The 16,479-nt window shown below is 54.4% G+C and overlaps 2 protein-coding genes across 5 annotated transcripts in view; one reads left to right on the forward strand and one right to left on the reverse strand.

Annotated features, from left to right (window-relative positions):
• Positions 1-16,479, reverse strand: part of RBFOX3 (RNA binding fox-1 homolog 3) — a 110,858-nt gene that overhangs the window by 93,813 nt on the left and 566 nt on the right. Inside the window, exon 1 of one of the 4 annotated variants that reach the window (XM_090121985.1) lies at positions 15,787-16,287. The exons of 2 other annotated variants lie outside the window; for them this stretch is intronic. The gene's annotated coding sequence lies outside the window, so the exon portion shown is untranslated. Of the gene's footprint in view, positions 1-15,786; positions 16,288-16,479 lie in introns of those variants that run through there. One more of the 4 variants, XM_090121998.1, reaches the window with a different exon arrangement.
• ENPP7 (ectonucleotide pyrophosphatase/phosphodiesterase 7) lies at positions 7,097-11,591 on the forward strand. The gene is made up of 5 exons (XM_090122002.1): positions 7,097-8,245; positions 9,133-9,278; positions 10,068-10,688; positions 10,944-11,157; positions 11,503-11,591. The coding sequence occupies exons 1-5, from the start codon at positions 7,972-7,974 to the stop codon at positions 11,589-11,591; spliced, it is 1,344 nt and encodes a 447-aa protein (XP_089978128.1). The 5' UTR covers positions 7,097-7,971.

Genomic DNA, 16,479 nt, shown 5'->3' on the forward strand with positions numbered 1-16,479 from the left:
CCTCCTGCAGCCATAGGGTGGGCTCCCAGCCAAAGCCAGCTCTACAGATCCCCCCCCTCAGCTCCTGGGATGCTGAGGGCTCTGTCCAGCCCCAGAACCTCTGCTGGGATCACAGTGGCAGAGCACAGCCCTGGTTCCACACAGCGGTGATGCAGCACAGCAGAATCCAACAGCCCTGAGCTGGAAAAGGCACAGCCGGGACGGGAGAGCTGCAGGCATGCAGGGGAGGACAAAGCCTAGAGGAGAATCCAGCTCTTTGGGAACATGCTGGAGGACAGAGATAACTGCAGGCGCTAGCTCACCATCCTCTCTCCTCTTTGTACTCAGGGATCTTTTAAGGCAACTGATGCATAAAAACAAAAAAAAAAAAGTTACCAGGAGGCCCTGCCCCCTCCCTGACAAACTTCTGAACACGCTGTCATCAAGAAAAATGATGCTGGCAAGAGAGAAATCCGCTGGGGTTGCTGGCAATTTACCAGGCTCCAGCCCCAATGAGTGTTTATCAATAATTTCAGGATCTGCCTGTCGCAGCCACCGACTCCACGCTCAGGCAGAGATCTCCGAGCAGCACGGGTGTCAGCACCGCCACGGGGAGAGGAGGCACGATGAAAAGGGAAATCAATTAACTGCTCCTCAGGAGCAGGGATTTGCCAGCATTACAGGGAAAGGTCTGTTCACCTTGCTGTAACAGAAAAACACTTAAACGCTCCTCGGCGACACAAAGGCACGTCCCAAACCGCGGAGAGCTGATGCCACGGGCAGCTGAGCTGCAGTCAGGGACAGCGATGGTTGCAGCAGTACTGCAGAAGAGGGAGTGATGTAGCAGCAGTGGCTGCACGCACTGAGCTGCCCATGGCCTCTGTTGGGGCAGCTGCATGACCCACAGCTCCCCAGCAGCCCTATGGGGCTGTGCCTTGCCCCCATTCCACACCCTTTGACCTACCTGCTGCTCCTGTGCTGAAGGCAGCCACTGCACCCAGCCACGGAGAGCAGGGCATTGCATCTGCATCACTGTGTGTAAGAGCTGCTAATGCATCTGCCTTCCTGAATGGGTCTAATGGCTTTCTGAGCCAGGGGACACCGGTCTCTTAAACATTCTGTAGTGCTGAGTTGCACAACACAACCAAGCACTGCATGAAAAAAAGATATCCCTCCCTTCTACATTTTAAATATGTTGTCTTTCTCATTTTATACCACATATTTATGAGAAATAGTGAATATTCATTTCCTGTTACTCACTTTTATGCCACTCCTGAGTTTATAAAACTCCATAGTCTATCACCCCAATTGTCTCTCCAACCAAGAGAGCCCTAATTTATTAGGTTCTTCTCAAACAGAAGCTGTCCTGTGCCTTTGATCAGCCTTGTCATCCTTTACCTTTTCTAGTTCAACCACCTCCTTTCTATGATTGCAGAACCACAACCACACAGAACATTTGCACCGCAACACAGCATATTATACCTTGGCATAACATTGCTGCTGTTTTGTTTTCAGTCTCTCTCTTAACAACTACTAACAGTCAATTCGCTTTATTTGACTGACACCGCGCACTGAGAAGACATTTTCATAGAACTGCCCACAGACACTGCAAGATCCCTTTTCCCAAGCAGGAAATATTGAAGGTCTGCTTTGTTGTCGTTGTTGGGTTTTTTTTTGTAGTTGAGAATGTGTTCTCATTTGTATTACTCAGCTTCAGCAACATTCATCTGCTATTTTACCATCCAGCTGCTCGCAGCCCTGCCCAATCAGCTTCAAACTATCCAGCTATTATGCAAAACTCTCAGATGAGATTAATAGAGGCAGGTAAGACACCAAACCCACAGACCCATAGGCCAGCTCTCCTACATGGGAGCCAACCTCATAGAATCATTACGTTTGGAAAAGACTTCTGAGCACACCTAGCCCAACCATCCACCTACTACCAATGCTGCCCACTGAACCATGTTCTTTAATACCACATCCACACATTTCTTGAACACCTCCAGGGATGGTGACTCAACTACCTCCCTGGGCAGCCATGTACATCCCCACATCCTCCTCCCAAAGCCTTTTATTTCACTCCGTGTTTCTCTGCAGGCAGTGCGACCCCAGAGGCTCAGATAATGAGGACAACGATAGCAACAAGCGAATAAGGGAACATATGGTGGTTTTCTTGTTCAGCTGGGTTTTTAACTACAGAAGCAGTCTCTTTATGTGGCCTTCCTGAGCCATTCACAGTTCTTTACTATGAGAGAGGTAAGGTGTTGGAAACAGCTGGAGGGAAGCTGTGGATGCCCCATCACTGGAGGTGTTCAAGGCCAGATTGGATGGGGCCCTGGGCAGCCTGGTCTCGTATTAAATGGGGAGGTTGGCAGCCCTGCCTGTAGCAGGGGGGTTGGAGATTCACAATCCTTGAGGTTTCTTCTAACCTGGGCCATTCTGTGATTCTTCCTCCCCCTGAGATGACTTCACACCTTACCAAAGAGCTGGAAAAGCCCAGGCATCCTGCAGCCATTTGGCCAGAGCTGCAGAGACCAGCAAAGCCCAGGTTCCAGCTGGAATGGCTGCCTTGAGCCAGAGGGAGGCTATGCCACCTACCCTGCAGTAATCCCCTACCCCCTTCCAGAGGGGGGAATTGAGAGGATTACACCTCCAGGCACGTATCGATAACAACGGGCAAATCAATCGGGAGCAACAGCACACGCCATTAAAGCACATTCGGACTTCGCTGAAAGGTCGGGAGCACATAGGAGGAATTTCGAAGGGGAAGAGCTCCGTGTGGAGCGTGGAGGGCGGCTGGGAGGGCGCTGTGGGCACGGCCGGAGTCAGCACCGCGGACAGCGCCCGCAGCCCCGCGCACGTGTGAGCCGCAGCCCTACGGCCCCAGCGGCACCCAGCAGAGCCCTACCAGGGCACCCACCGCACAGCAGGGAGACAGCCTGACGGCCTCTCGTAAGGAGAGAACACATTCCATCACCGGTGTGCGTTTACTTCTAGAAGGCGCTACCATCCTATCCGGCTGCCTCAAGCGTATAGCGTACTTTAGCTCGCTCTTTCAGAGCTGTCAAGGCCCACCCGTCCTGCTGCTTGCAGTGGGAACAGCCTCTCAGCATCACCGTGCTGCAGGCCAGCCTGCCAGCAATGAGCCATTTCACTGCTGGAGGGAATTCTGCTCCGAGCAGCTGGCCCAGCATCCAGGCTGCCATCAGAATGGGAATGCTCAGTCCTGCACTCCCTCTGCTAGGCTTCAGACACCCCTTCTGAAAGGAGCAGTTCTTAATTAATATTAATTCCTTGCATCGTGTCAGATCTTCTCATGCATTTATGCTCCCTCCCTGGGCAACTTCTCTGCCTGCCCCTCTTACAACAGGGAGGTGATTACACAGGCAGGTCCTGTGCTGCTGGGTGCTCCTGAGCCACGGGCCTGGTGTGGCTGTAATGGATTGGTGACATGGTTATATTTATGGGTATTTCTAGAGAAAGAAAAAGGCTAGTGGGTGTTCATATGTTCTTGTTTTATTATTTAAGAGAAGCCATTTGAGAGCACAGGAGAAGCAGTGGCTGCTCCCAAAAGGAGGAAAAATAATGGAGGGGAATATTTGCAAAAAGCTCAGTTAAGTAAATATTTTATGCCCAATAATGTTACGGCTTTTGAATGATGCATGCAAGGGAGTTGAAAGGAGGTGAGGCACAGAGCAAGGCAACATACAGTGTGTGTCTGTGGAGTGCAAAGGTGTTCATGTGGGGGGAGGGCAAAAGGAAACATGGTGCCCTGGCTGCTGCTCCTCACCCCAGCTGGGCAAGCTGCAGGAAGAGGCAGCACAGCAAGGAAGAACCACCCCCAATTCTGGATTGACAATGCCCATCTGTATCAGGAAAGTTAGAGCTGACCTTACAGAGTGGTTTCCATCCCCAAATGGATGACACCTGCTGACATGCTGACCCTTCTCCTCCTGTGTTTGATGCCACATCATAGGGAGGGATGGTGAGAGAGATCTGCATCCCTCTGACCAAGAGGAGCAGGGACACAGAGGGCAAGGAACTGGAAGACAAGCAGATGGTTCAGAAGGAAAAGGAAGATGGGAAAAGCAGAAGGAAGGCCAACCAGGCAGAGGGAGGCAGCAGGGCTGCCAAGGGGAAGAAAGCAGTGCTGGCACAGGCAAGGATGATGCTCTGACCAGAGGAATTCTGCCACTTGCAGGCAGAAACATTGGGTGAGCATCAGGCATGAGGTAAGAACAGAAGGGAGTAAAATACCATTAAGCATAATAAGAAATGTACTTGATCAATGAGCTCTGCAGCTGAGGATCAATGGGAGGCAGACACAGCCATTAGCTAAGAAAGCTGAGAAAGAGCCCCAGGCTCTGATGAAGTGGTCAATACCGTGTTTAACTGAGCAGCAGAGGAAGGGTCCCCAGCAAGGAGCAGAGCCAGGATGCAACCAGGAGAGATGGAGCTGACCCCACCTCATTCCTCAGGACTCAGACCCCCAACAGAGCCCAGGCTGTGGCTTGTTGAGAAGCACACACACACAGGAGCTTCCTCAGGAGGGAGGTTTGATCTTCACCCTCTGAGTAAATTCAGAGCCAACAGCTACACAGGTAGCACCCCTGGCCCCAAGCCTGGCCCTGCTGGCAGTGCTACCACTGAGACCCCACCACTCTGCTGCCCAGGACTCCATCAGCACTCGACTGCTGCACCAAACTGACCTCACTGCTGAACTCCAGCTCTGCACTCCCTTCACACAGCCTCTGGGGCTGTCTGCTGCAATCCTGACCCATTGCACTGCTTCTCACTTTGCTGAAACCCCACGGCCAGAGCCTGACCTCGATGAACCAAGCTAGCAGAGAAGAAAAGCAGCACTGATCTCTGTGAGCCTTCAGGGACTAGACACATAACCAGCGATGTCTCAGGAGCCTTAGAGCCTGGGGTTGTGCTAAAGGCTGAGTCTGTGTGCGCGTGTGAAGACAACGAGACAAGCAGCTGTCCCCTGGGGTGCCCCCTGTGGAGGGCTCCTTGCTCCCACAGGGGCTGAAATAAGAGCCCCTCTCCCATGGGGCTGCTCTTGGCTCCTGCCACAGAACGTGCTCCAGCCCTTCATCACTGCAGGCAGCACAAAGCACGTTCCCATCATTGCCCCCTGCCCTGCAGGAATAGCTGTGTGGCGACCCAAGTCTGGGCAGGGGGGCACAGCTTTTCTGAGCCCTGACCTTGGGCACACTTCAGCAGTTCCCACTGGCAGAGCTCTCCCCCTCCCCGCATTACTCACATTCCTTCAGACCAACTGCTTTCAGCAGCCAGCACAGCATCTCCTGAGAGAGGCAGATGGCAAAACCCCCATTCCATCCCAGCCAGTAATGGCCAACCAGGCAAACACCTGCAGGAGGAGCTTCCTGTTGGAGAGATGGGGACAGTGCAGATCCTCCCCCCCCCACAATGGGCTGCTCCCACTGTCCCTCCCCATCACCCACCCACAGTGAACCCTACATCACTGCAGGTGGGCACACAGAAGTTTCCTTCTCCACTGGGAACAATCACTTCCAAAGAGCCACACCTGCTGTGCTCTGCAGGGAACTGATCCTGCTCAGCTCCCATTGCCTCCCAGCTGTCCCAGCACAGCCTCCAGCCCCCCAGCAGCCCCACACATCTCCCTCTGTCTGCAGTGCAGGCCACGGAGCTGCACAGCTCATCCCAGCTCTGCGATCTTAACCATAAGGTCTCAGCACTGGGTACTTTAATAGCACTAATGAGCTCTTGGTACACAAGAGCTTGGACACAGCTCTGTCAGGAGCCCAGAGGAGCACTACAGACACACCCCACACATCAGACAAAAGAGCAGGTTCTGTATAAGCACGCACAGGGGCAAACCAGGACACCTCAAGCTGCTTTGTTCAGTTACCTTCCCACTCTCCTAGCTCCCTCCCCTCCCTTTTCCTTCCTTCTCCCTCTTCTCAGAGAGCTACACACACAATGCTTTGGCCATTGGGTCAGGGTAACTGCTGTACAGGACAGCTCTTTGGGGCTGGGCAGCAAAGCAAAAAAATAAGATGTTTCCTTCCTTTCTGTCAGCCCATCCAGTTTACCATTTCCAGCCTTCAGCCAACCTGCCACGCACCCAGGAATGCTGTCCCTGTGCTTTCCTGCAGGGGACAGCAGCCATTCACCCACCCAGGCCCCACTCCTCACCTCTCTGGAAGCTTCATACAAACCCAGGTCTGAACCTCACTCCCCTTTCTGCTGGTTCCTCCTCTTGGGCTTGGGAAAGGCAGTGCCAAAAAGGCAGCTGGGATGTGGGAAGGCACTTATAAAGTGTCCCATTCCTCCCCCAGCAATCAGTGAGGCTCACCTGTGCCTGCTCCTTCACCCCATTAGCAGTGAGCAGCTCCAGCTGTGCCAGTAACAGTCCCTGCAAAGCCAAGTGGCTGCTCCATGGGTCAAAGCATGAAATCCCTGTCAGAAACTCAAGTGGCAGCTTTCATCCTGCTCTCCCGAGAAAGTTGCAATTTCATTTTCCATTTAAAAAAAATAAAAAGAAAGAAAGAAAGAATGAAATCCACGTGACCCACACAGACCCCTGTAGGCATCACAGTGGGCATTCAGCTTCCCCTTGGGGAACACCTATGGGCAGTGCTCCTGCTTGGAGCTCCCACCCACACTGAAAACATCAGCCACACTCCCAGCACTGCTCCCATGGCCCTAGCAGCATCAGCAGCACAGTGAGGGGTCTCTGAGCCATGGTAGCCCCTCGGCCACATCTGCTCATAGGGTGAGAGTAGGGTTCTGCTGGTGCCAGATCAACTGCATCAGCTCCAGGTGCAGATCAGCACTGTCTCCAGGTAGAGCGGCCAAAGGTAACCTTCTTTATCTGCACCTCATGCTCCACAGATACTGAATATCAAAATGCACCTCGAAACACTCCTATTACTAAGTATTTCTTAGAGATTAGAGCAGTGCTTCCTCCTCAGTACCCTCTTCTCTTTCCCAGTAGAGCAGATGGACACGATAACTTATCAGGACCTTCCCACGTGCTGTTCATCAGTAATAGCACAGGGACTTATTGACCCACCTCACATCAGCATGTGGAATATTTAGAGCTACTCCCAAGCTGGGCAGGAGATAACATCTTTATCAAGGAACACTTTGACCCCTCAGTGCCTGGCAGGCCCCTATATCCTCATGGAGAGGACAATACTGGGGGGATGCTCAGAGGTACTGAGGCCAGGAAGGGAGAGCTGTGGGCAGCACAACTCATCTGCCCACCTCACCCTGGGAGAGGACATGCTGGGGGATGAGCCCAGGCAGATCTGGGAACCAAAGGAGATGGTTGAGCTCAGTGAGGCAGGGGAATGGCACAGCACTTGGGAAGCAAAGCGGCCAAGGAACACATCCAGAACCTGAGCAAAGAGAGAGAGATGAGCAAAGACACAAAGGTTGAGAGTTCAAGCCCCAGGGACCCATGTCAACCTCTGTTACATAAGTCTAGAAAAGCCTTAAACTTGGTTTTGCTGAGAAAGGAGTTGTCAGCAATGATAAAACCCCAGAGAAGTCATAAAAATTACAGACGGTGATAAAATGGGATGTCACCACAGCAAAGCTTCGCAGCAGGCAGTGGGATTGGGGCTGGCACTGCGGCACGAAGGGGTCCCCATGGGAAGGGGACATGGGCTGCCAAAACGTGGTGACAACATCTTCCCTTGGGCTGTTCCAGCACATCCCATCTCCTCGTTCTGCTTGTGGCAGAAAACTCATTCATGCTTCAGCAATAGGAAGAGCCTCACATCACATCCACGAGCACGAGGCATCACGGATGGAGGTGCAGATGTGGTGTTGGAGGGGGGAGGAAGTCCCAGCTAATCCACTCCAGCCAGACAAAAACAAAGAGGCTCCTTCTGATACGAAGTCCTGGCTGAAGCCCTGCGCCCGATCAGCTATTGCAAGATTAGATAAGAGCTGAACTTAGCCCCCTCCTGCATATATTAATGCGAGCTCTGGATGTCTGCGCTACCTCTCCTCAAGGGCAAGATGATGTTCCCTTCCCTGGTGCTGCTGTTTGCTGCCCTCCCTGTAGCAAAAGGCAGCCCTGTGCCGCACACATCCGGCCGTGACAAAGTCCTCCTGGTGTCCTTCGATGGCTTTCGGTGGGACTACGACCAGGATGTGGACACCCCCAACCTGGATGCGATGGCTGCAGAGGGGGTGAAGGCGCGGTACATGACCCCTGCCTTCATCACCCTCACCAGCCCGTGCCACTTCACACTGCTGACCGGTGAGTGCCACCGACCCACAGAATGGGAAAGGGCAAATGAGGGGTTGGGTATGGGAAAAGTTACTGAGCCAAGCAGGCAGCCCACAGACCGGCCTTGATGGCACACTGAGCTTTAGCAATACGTACTAAAGAAGAGTTGAGGTGCGTTGAGGTAGAACTGAACCTGTGTTCATCACAGGTAAATAGCATCAGACTCAGCCGACAGCCTGCTTTGATAAGGGAAATGATTTTTTAGACAAGGGAGATGCAGCACATCTCATCTTCCCGGACTTCTGCAATGTATTTGATATGGTGCCACGTGGGAAATCATTAGTTAAGGTGGAGAAGACGAAGATTAGTATGAAATCTCTAATGTGGGTAAGTAACAGGCTGGGGGGAAGGCAACAGCAGGTAGTGCTGAAAGGAGCGCTGAGCAGCAGGGAGGGCAGCAGGGGAATTCCTGCAGAATCAATGCCAGAGCCAATCTTATTTAAGATTTTCATTAATAACCTTGGCATAAAAGAGTGGTGCATGCTAATGAAAGCTGCTGATGAGGAAAGGCAAGGGAGGGTTGTCGATACAAAGGAGGGCTGGGACGTCACGCAGAAGGAACTGCGCAGCCTTGAGAAGCAGGATGACAGGAGTAGCATGAAGTGTAACAGCACAAAGGGCCAGCCTTCCACTTGCAGCAGGGATTTGTGCTTTCTGCCGACCTCGTCCGTTGTGAACAACAACAGAAAGCAAAAGAGCAAAGAGGTGGGTTAAACACAGCATAAAGGTGAACTCTAAATGGGGTGGAAAGGGCAGGAGGCACTGCAGGAGGGATGAGAGCCCCAGAGCGGATCCTGGGATGCTCCCAATGGGTGGGGAGCCCCACTCACCCTCACCCTGTCCATCTCTTCGGGCAGGGAAGTACATGGAGAATCACGGGGTCATCCACAACATGTGGTTCAACACCAGCACGGGGGTGAAGCTGCCCTACTACAGCACGCAGGGCATCGACAGCTGGTGGGACAACGGCAGCCTGCCCATCTGGATCACGGCACAGAGGCAGGCAAGTGGGGCTGCTGCTGCTGCTGCTGCTGCTGCTGTGCGCTCCAGGCGACGGGCGAGCCACGATCTCTAGTGGCCAGCAGCTAACTTCCTTGCTGCAAGCGACAGGGCTAATTACACCAGCAAAAAGGAAATTAAATCCCCAGGCAGTGGCAGGTATAATCGTGATCGTCCTGTTAAAAATAGAGAAAAATTAAAGGCGCATTTCGGCTTTATTAAGATCTTAATAAAAGAAGTTATCCGCTCCCTCATTAAGAAGACCCCAGCCAGCTCTTTAGGAAGCAGACTGAGCCCCAGCGCTCCATGCTCTGCAATCCGCCTCATCTCCTATCCTCACCCCAGGACACATGGGGGGGCTGTGCAGGGGGCTGCTCCCCCCTCACCGAGGGCTGCAGAAAGGCTTTGGATCTGGCTTTAAGGCAGGACATGAGATCTTGCCCCAGACACAAACCTCTGCTGTGTTTACCTGCCAAATTGGACCCGTTGACTTCAGGGTGAGCGCTTGCGTGACTGCAGTAAAGCACACCTTAATGCTAGGGTGGTACAAACAGGTCAGTGTTTCTGAAGTTATCACTAGCATTGCTAACATCACGAGAGAACCAGCAGAGAGGGGTTCTGGGAAGGGCAGTGCTTCCAGTTAACCACTTCTAATGGGTGATGAGAAAGAAAACTTGGTTAGAGGCAGAGGTAGACATTAAGGGGCTGAATGAATCAACCACATCCACGGGCAGCAGTTGTACTGACAGGCAGAGTGAGTTCAGCTGAGTTCACACAACGTCTTCACTAACAGGGTTTAAAGACAGGCTCCATCCATTTCCCTGGGACAAAAGCAAAATATCAAGGTGAAGAAGTGAGCATGAAGCTGGTGGAGCCTCCCCTGTTCAACTACAGCAACGAAACCATTTGGAGACAGAACATTGACACTGCCATGGAGTGGTTCACAGTGAACAACCTCGACTTCATCACTCTCTACTTCGGTGAGCCAGACTCAACAGGACACAAATACGGCCCCGAATCCACGGAGAGGAGAAACATGGTCAGCCAGGTGGACAAAACCATTGGTTATTTAAGGCAGAAGATCAGGGAAAGTGGCTTGGAATCAAACCTCAACCTCATCATCACATCTGACCACGGCATGGAGACGGTCATAAAGAGCGACGAGATCCACCTCCGGAATGTAGAGAACTTCACATTCAGTGACATCCAGTTTGAACTCTTAGATTACGGACCCAACGGGCTGCTGATACCAAAAGAAGGGAAATTAGAGCACGTGTATTCAGTCCTGAAAAATGCCCACCCGAAGTTACACGTGTACAAAAAAGAAGAGTTTCCAAAGAGATTCCACTATGCCAACCATTCCCGGATCACCCCGCTCTTGATGTACAGTGATCCAGGATATGTGATCCATGGGGTAAGATGCACGTGCACATACTTTACTGTCTTTCTTAGATCTGTCTCTTTCTTCCTTTCCTCTTCACAGCCCACCTGAATCTACCTGGCTTTATGCCTTCATTTTGACCCACCTCCCCACAAACAGGTGGTTATACCCCAAGACTGCAGAACACGGGGACATGGAGGGAGGGAGCAGGCAGGGCACGCTGCCTCCTGGGAGGCTGTGCTCCAAGGGGCTGAAGAGCTGAGACACTCACATCTGTCTGCCTTCCAGAGGTACAAGGTGCAGTTCAACACGGGAGAGCACGGCTTTGACAATGAAGCCATGAACATGAAAACCATCTTCCGCGCCGTGGGGCCGGCTTTCAAGCAGGGGCTCATAGCGGAGCCGTTCGAAAGCGTCAACGTCTACGCTCTGCTCTGCGAGCTGTTGGGCATCGCGCCGGAACCTCACGACGGTTCTTTGGATGCCACGAGGTCGATGCTGCGTGAGTGCACCGCGTGTCCCGCGCGTCCCTTCGAGCCCCGACGGCGCGGCCGCCCCGAGCCCGGCATTGCCGCACGAACAGCGCCACCTAGCGGCGGCTCCCGCAGCACCCCAGCAGGAACGCCCCGCGCTTTGCTTCCCCGCACAGCCCCCGCAGCAAGCCTGCCTTCGGGCAGCTTTCCTTCTAAATACGTACAAGCGGTCCAGACACCAAAAGCAAGGCTTTATGCTGCTGGTAGAGGTCAGGTTACGCGGCCACCTCCTGCTGGTGGCTGCTCTCTGCACCAGTTCCTGATTGAGCTCATCCCAGCTCCTCCAGGGTAACGCTGCACTTTCGATGTTGCAGGTTCCAGTGCTCCTCTCCTTGTTGCAACAAAGCTGCCGGTGGTGCTGGGAATCGCTCTCATCCTGAGCTGCTGGGGAGGAGCATACTAACCCCAACCAGAGGTAATTACTGTACAGCCAGAAAGCTCTGTGCAGGTGCTGTTTTCTTTAGGCATGTGCCCTGTTTGCTCCTCCTTCCTTTGGGCACTGCCCACCAGCTGCATTCTGCAGAGCACAGCTTTCTGAAAAGCGCACAGGTTCTCAACTTGCTGCACAGAGCAGCAGTACCACCACCAGCCCTCCTGTTTACCTGTTTCCCTTCCCTGCAGCCTCTGTGAGCTGCAGATATTTGTCTAACCAAACTTTCTGTCTTTATGGCTTATAGTAAAAAAATGGGCAAACAGAACCCAGGTACCCCAAGCTCAAAACCCACAGCACACGGGAGAGGCTCTAGCTGCCATCCTACAGAGCCACACCCACAAAATTTTGCCTACCAACAGCTCTCACCCTGGGCTGTAGATGCTGCTCTTGGGAGCTTTGGGAGAAAAATACACCAAGTTTTAATCCTGGATGGTTTTTGGAGAAACTGAGTCAGGACACACCAGATGACAGCAAACACCCAGGGACTGTGGTTCACAAGTCCAGGACCACGCAAACTCTGTGCCCACCTGTGCCAGCCCTGCCTGGTGCTGCTCTGCACAGGGCTGATGTGCCATGGGTGCACGGGGACATTATACAAGGCCAAACTTTTCTCCTCTGCAGGAAGCAGTCCAGGATCTCACCCAGAGGCTCAGGGAACAGCAACAACTCTGTAATCTCGGGGTCCTGGGCGCTGCCCTTCTACCTGGGGCATCAGAATGGCAGCTGCCCTGACCCCATCCCAGATGCTGAAGTGCCTCTCCCCATCTCTGTGCCTCATCTCAGGGGCTCGATAAACATCTGTTGCCATAGAGATTTGCTCGAGCTGCCTTCCCTGCGTTGGTTTCACCCAATAAGATGAAACAAGAGACGCACGCTTCGCTCAGAAAAAAAAAAAAAAACAGGAAGAAAATGTTTGGCTTGAAACCATACTGGGGGTGGGGGTCAGACCGGCAGCATGCAGAGCAAACAGTCCATTAGGCAAACAATGGGGAGGCTCTGCAAGGGGAGCCACATGGGCCAGCACTGCAAATATTATTTAAAATAATATCAATACAGTAACTTTGAAAGTAAACCTGCTGTGACCTTGGGACTTTCCACCCTGGGCAGAGGCAGCCCAGGGCTGAAGTGACACTGCTGGTCCCAGTGACCCCGTGGAGCTGACAGCCGAAAGGGGCACAGCAGTGCCAGGGTCCCCATGTGGTCACGATGCAGAGCAGAGCCTTCCTGATGTGACCCTTTACCTAAGGCTGGGGTTTGTCTCAGCTGTGAACTCAGCTGCACAGGGTGATGCCCAGCAGGCAGGCAGCCCTCCAGGCTGGAAGCTGAGCACGGTGCAAACCCACGGAGCGCACAGCACTGCTGCACCCCCGAGTCGCTGTTTTGACTTAGAGCAGGGATGAAAAACGAAGGAAGCGTTGAATTAGTGTATTTGCAGCAGAAGACACCCAGCCCCCGTGCTCGGAGCCAGCAGGAGCAAGGCTCGCTCCTTTCCCACCCCCTGGGCCGCGATGAAGGAGGGGAGCGGGAGGCCGAACGATGCGGAGCGATGCGCTGCGCCCGGTGCGCGTCCCGGTGCAGTTCCGAGTGTCGGCGGGCGGTGGCCCCCGCGCCGTGCTCAGCGCCGGGAGCTGCCGGTAGCGGCCCCGCACGGCCCCGCACAGCCCCGCTCCGTTCCCGCAGTGCCGGCGGAGCTGAGAGGACCGGAGCGGGGGGGGGAGCTGCGCCCAGGTGCTGCCCGAACACGGAACAATTCCCAGCCCGGCCTCTCCTTATGCAAACTCCATAACCCGAAACCGTCGTCAGACGTCGTCCTTGAGTCCTTCCCATCCCTTCCCTTTGCATCTCACACCTCGCGCGCATTCACCGCGCGACATTTCAACCCCGGCCAACAGCCAAACCCCCGCCTGCAGCCGCTCAGCCCTGCGCTGTGCCTCCCCCCTCCAGCCCCACGTAATTCATTCCCCACCACCCCCCCCCTCCCCAGGGCTGAGGGTCACACAGCAGGGAGAGGCCTGTTGTGCATTGCATCCCAATTTGCTATGCATTTCCACACCATTTGCTCCCCTTTCTTTTTCCTGCACTAGAAAGATGCTTGCTACCCAGGGGTCCAAACTGCTCCAGGATGGTAATATAACAACAAACATCGACATACATACATTTATGTTTTTATGGCACACACGGTTTGCAGGAAAACTACTGCTCTGGGGACAGCCCGCACCCCTACAGCCCCCAAGCCCCACCACAGGACCCAGCAGCAGATGCTCTCTGCTGTTCCATGTCACACAGCTGCACGGTTCCATCCCCATCTGTGCTCAGCCCAACGCTATGCAGACCTCCATGCCTCAATTCACTGATGCTTTAGGAAAACCAGCAGTTGCCCACAGTAAATATGGCCACCATGGCACACATCTTTCCCCCTCCCCAGTCTCACTCTTTGAAGCCAGGGGAGTTTTGTGCCCTCGGCACAAAATGAATGAGGTCGTGGCTGCCCACCATGCAGGTGACAAAACTGTGGGCTTTGGGAACAACCTCACACTGCTGGTGGAAGGAAAAAAGAAAGCCAAGCTGAATTATTCAATATTTTACCAATGGGCAGGTAACTGCACCTTCAGCTTCTGGCTGCTGCAGTGTGTTCCTATGGGCTGGCGAGCAAGAAGGCAAAAATGCCACGCTGCTTCACCTCTGTGAAAACCCAACTTGCTGCCCAGAAACACCCACACTCTTCTGAAGCCCATCGCAGCATCCTGTATTCCACCTCACCAACCTCACCCCAAGGTTCTGCTCTCTGGGTGCAGATGATCCTCCCTCACCTGAGCACAGCACAGCCCCATTAACCACCACAGCCCCACCACGCATGGCATTCCTGGCATGTCTGACATGCTTGAGAAGAGCTATAAAATTATATTCCACCAGATCAGTTAATGGGTCTGCATCTCTTTTTTAATGTGCTCTGGTTCTCGCTGTCCTGGTCCCACCAGGCACACATGGTGAGATTTGTCATTTGACCACACAGCTCCATCTCTGAAGCTTAAAATCAAATAACAGGAAGCCTGGGACTGAGCTGAGGAAGCTGGCACACCACACCAGCCACCACTGAGGCAGGGAATAACGAGGAAGCAAATCCCCACATAGGGTTTAGGTCACTATGGGGTGACCTGCAGTGCCAAGGGGCTGCACTGCAATGCAGACTGCACAGCTCCCAGCTGTGGGGATGGGACCCAAAGGACTCTAGCTCAGCAAAGCGACAGTGGAGCAACACAGAAGTTTTTCCCACTGATGGCAATGGGAGCTCAGTTCAGCTCAGTCAGTGTGGGACACACATTCCAGGAATGTGGGTTGTGGAAACAAAGGGATGGTGTTGGTCAGGAGGGTCATATAGGAACAACAGCTCATCGGATACGGCACTGCAAACACGGCACTGCAAACACGGCTCAGTCCCCATGCAGACCCAGAGCTCTGCTGCCACCTCCCTGCCTAAGCTTCTCCCAAGCTCAGGCAGACAAAGCACCAACACCCAACCCAGCCTCTCCCTCCGTGCTCTGCAAAGGAAGAAACCCATTATCGCGTTTTTGCATCCTGCAGAGGAGTTTAACAGCACCAACACTGAGATGAGCCAACCCTCAGGAGAGAGCCAACCCAGCACTGCAGGAACACGGGGTGATTTCCTTGGCGTTATTATTTCCTGAGGCTTCTCATTCCCTCGGTGATCCTCTCGCAGCGCCTATGCAGGCAGTTCAGGCCCTGCACATCCCTGCCCAGTGCCAACACAAAGCAGCATCAATGCCAAAGCGTGCCCACACACTGCTCTTGTGCAGGATGGAAACTCTCACATGGTCGTTTTTTCCCTTGCACACAAAGACCAGAGCCGATGAAAGCCAAATTAACTTAAAAATAAAAAATAAAAAGGTGCAGTGCTGGCTTATATTTCTACATCACATTCGGCTGAAAAAAATAAATAAATAAACGCTTCTAACCATTCTTCTTGTCAGCGAACATCAACAGTCAAAAGAAAACAATCAGATGTGACACCACCCGACCGTCGGCCGAGCACCTGGTGGGGACGCAGCGCCCCGACCTCCCGGCAGCTCCGTCCCCTCCCTCCATGCAGCGGCACGCCGGGCCCGGAGGTGCGCGCAGAAGGGATTCTGACGCCGGTATCGCTTACCCGACACGGGCGGCCCGGGTTGCGGGCGGGCGGGACACGCCATGGCCCGTTCAACCCGAGGCGGTCGGGCTGCGGAGGTTCCTCGCCCCGTGGCTCTCCCGCACGGTTATTACCCGCAGGCTCCGGGCCCGCGGCTGCGAACTCCGCGCGGTGCTGACTCATCTCCTCCCATGCCCGTAACGCACCGTGTGCCGCTGCTCCACGCCCCCCGCGCTGCCCCGCGTCGCTCAGTTGCGGGGAACGAAGCCGCGCCGGGCGCTCACGGGCTGCCACCCCCCGGTGAAACGCGGTGCGCTCCCCCCGCGGTGAACCGTTCAGAGCCAGAACCGGCGGCAACAACACGACTCCGGTCACCGCGGGGCCGTGCGTGTGCGGAACGCCTCCGGCCCGGTGGGTTCCCCCCCCCTCTCCGGATGCTCCGAGAAGCGATACGGGACCGTGGGGTCGGACCGGCTCTCGCCAACCCCAGGCGTGTGCGGGGACGCCGCGGCATCTCCCCCCAGCCCCGCGCAGCCCCCCGGCCCCGCGCCATCGGAACAAAGCCCAGCGCCCGCTCCCGGTGCCGGGCCGAGCCGGAACCGCCCCATTGTCCCCGCGCTGCAGGAAGGGGAGGGGTCGCGCAGACAATGCCTCCCCCCACCCCCCGCCGGCTCGCCCCGCCCCCCGCTCTCCATTGGCCGGCGGGGAATTTGG

This window comes from Phasianus colchicus, chromosome 20, assembly GCF_987193195.1.
Source record: "Phasianus colchicus chromosome 20, bPhaCol1.hap1.1, whole genome shotgun sequence".
Lineage (NCBI taxonomy): Eukaryota > Metazoa > Chordata > Aves > Galliformes > Phasianidae > Phasianus > Phasianus colchicus.

Coding starts and splice junctions, on each gene's coding strand:
- ENPP7 (XM_090122002.1), top strand. CDS start 7,972: ATGTCTGCGCTACCTCTCCTCAAGGGCAAGATGATGTTCCCTTCCCTG. Junction 9,279..10,067: donor GGATCACGGCACAGAGGCAG/GCAAGTGGGGCT, acceptor CTTCACTAACAG/GGTTTAAAGACAGGCTCCAT. Junction 11,158..11,502: donor TGCCACGAGGTCGATGCTGC/GTGAGTGCACCG, acceptor TCGATGTTGCAG/GTTCCAGTGCTCCTCTCCTT.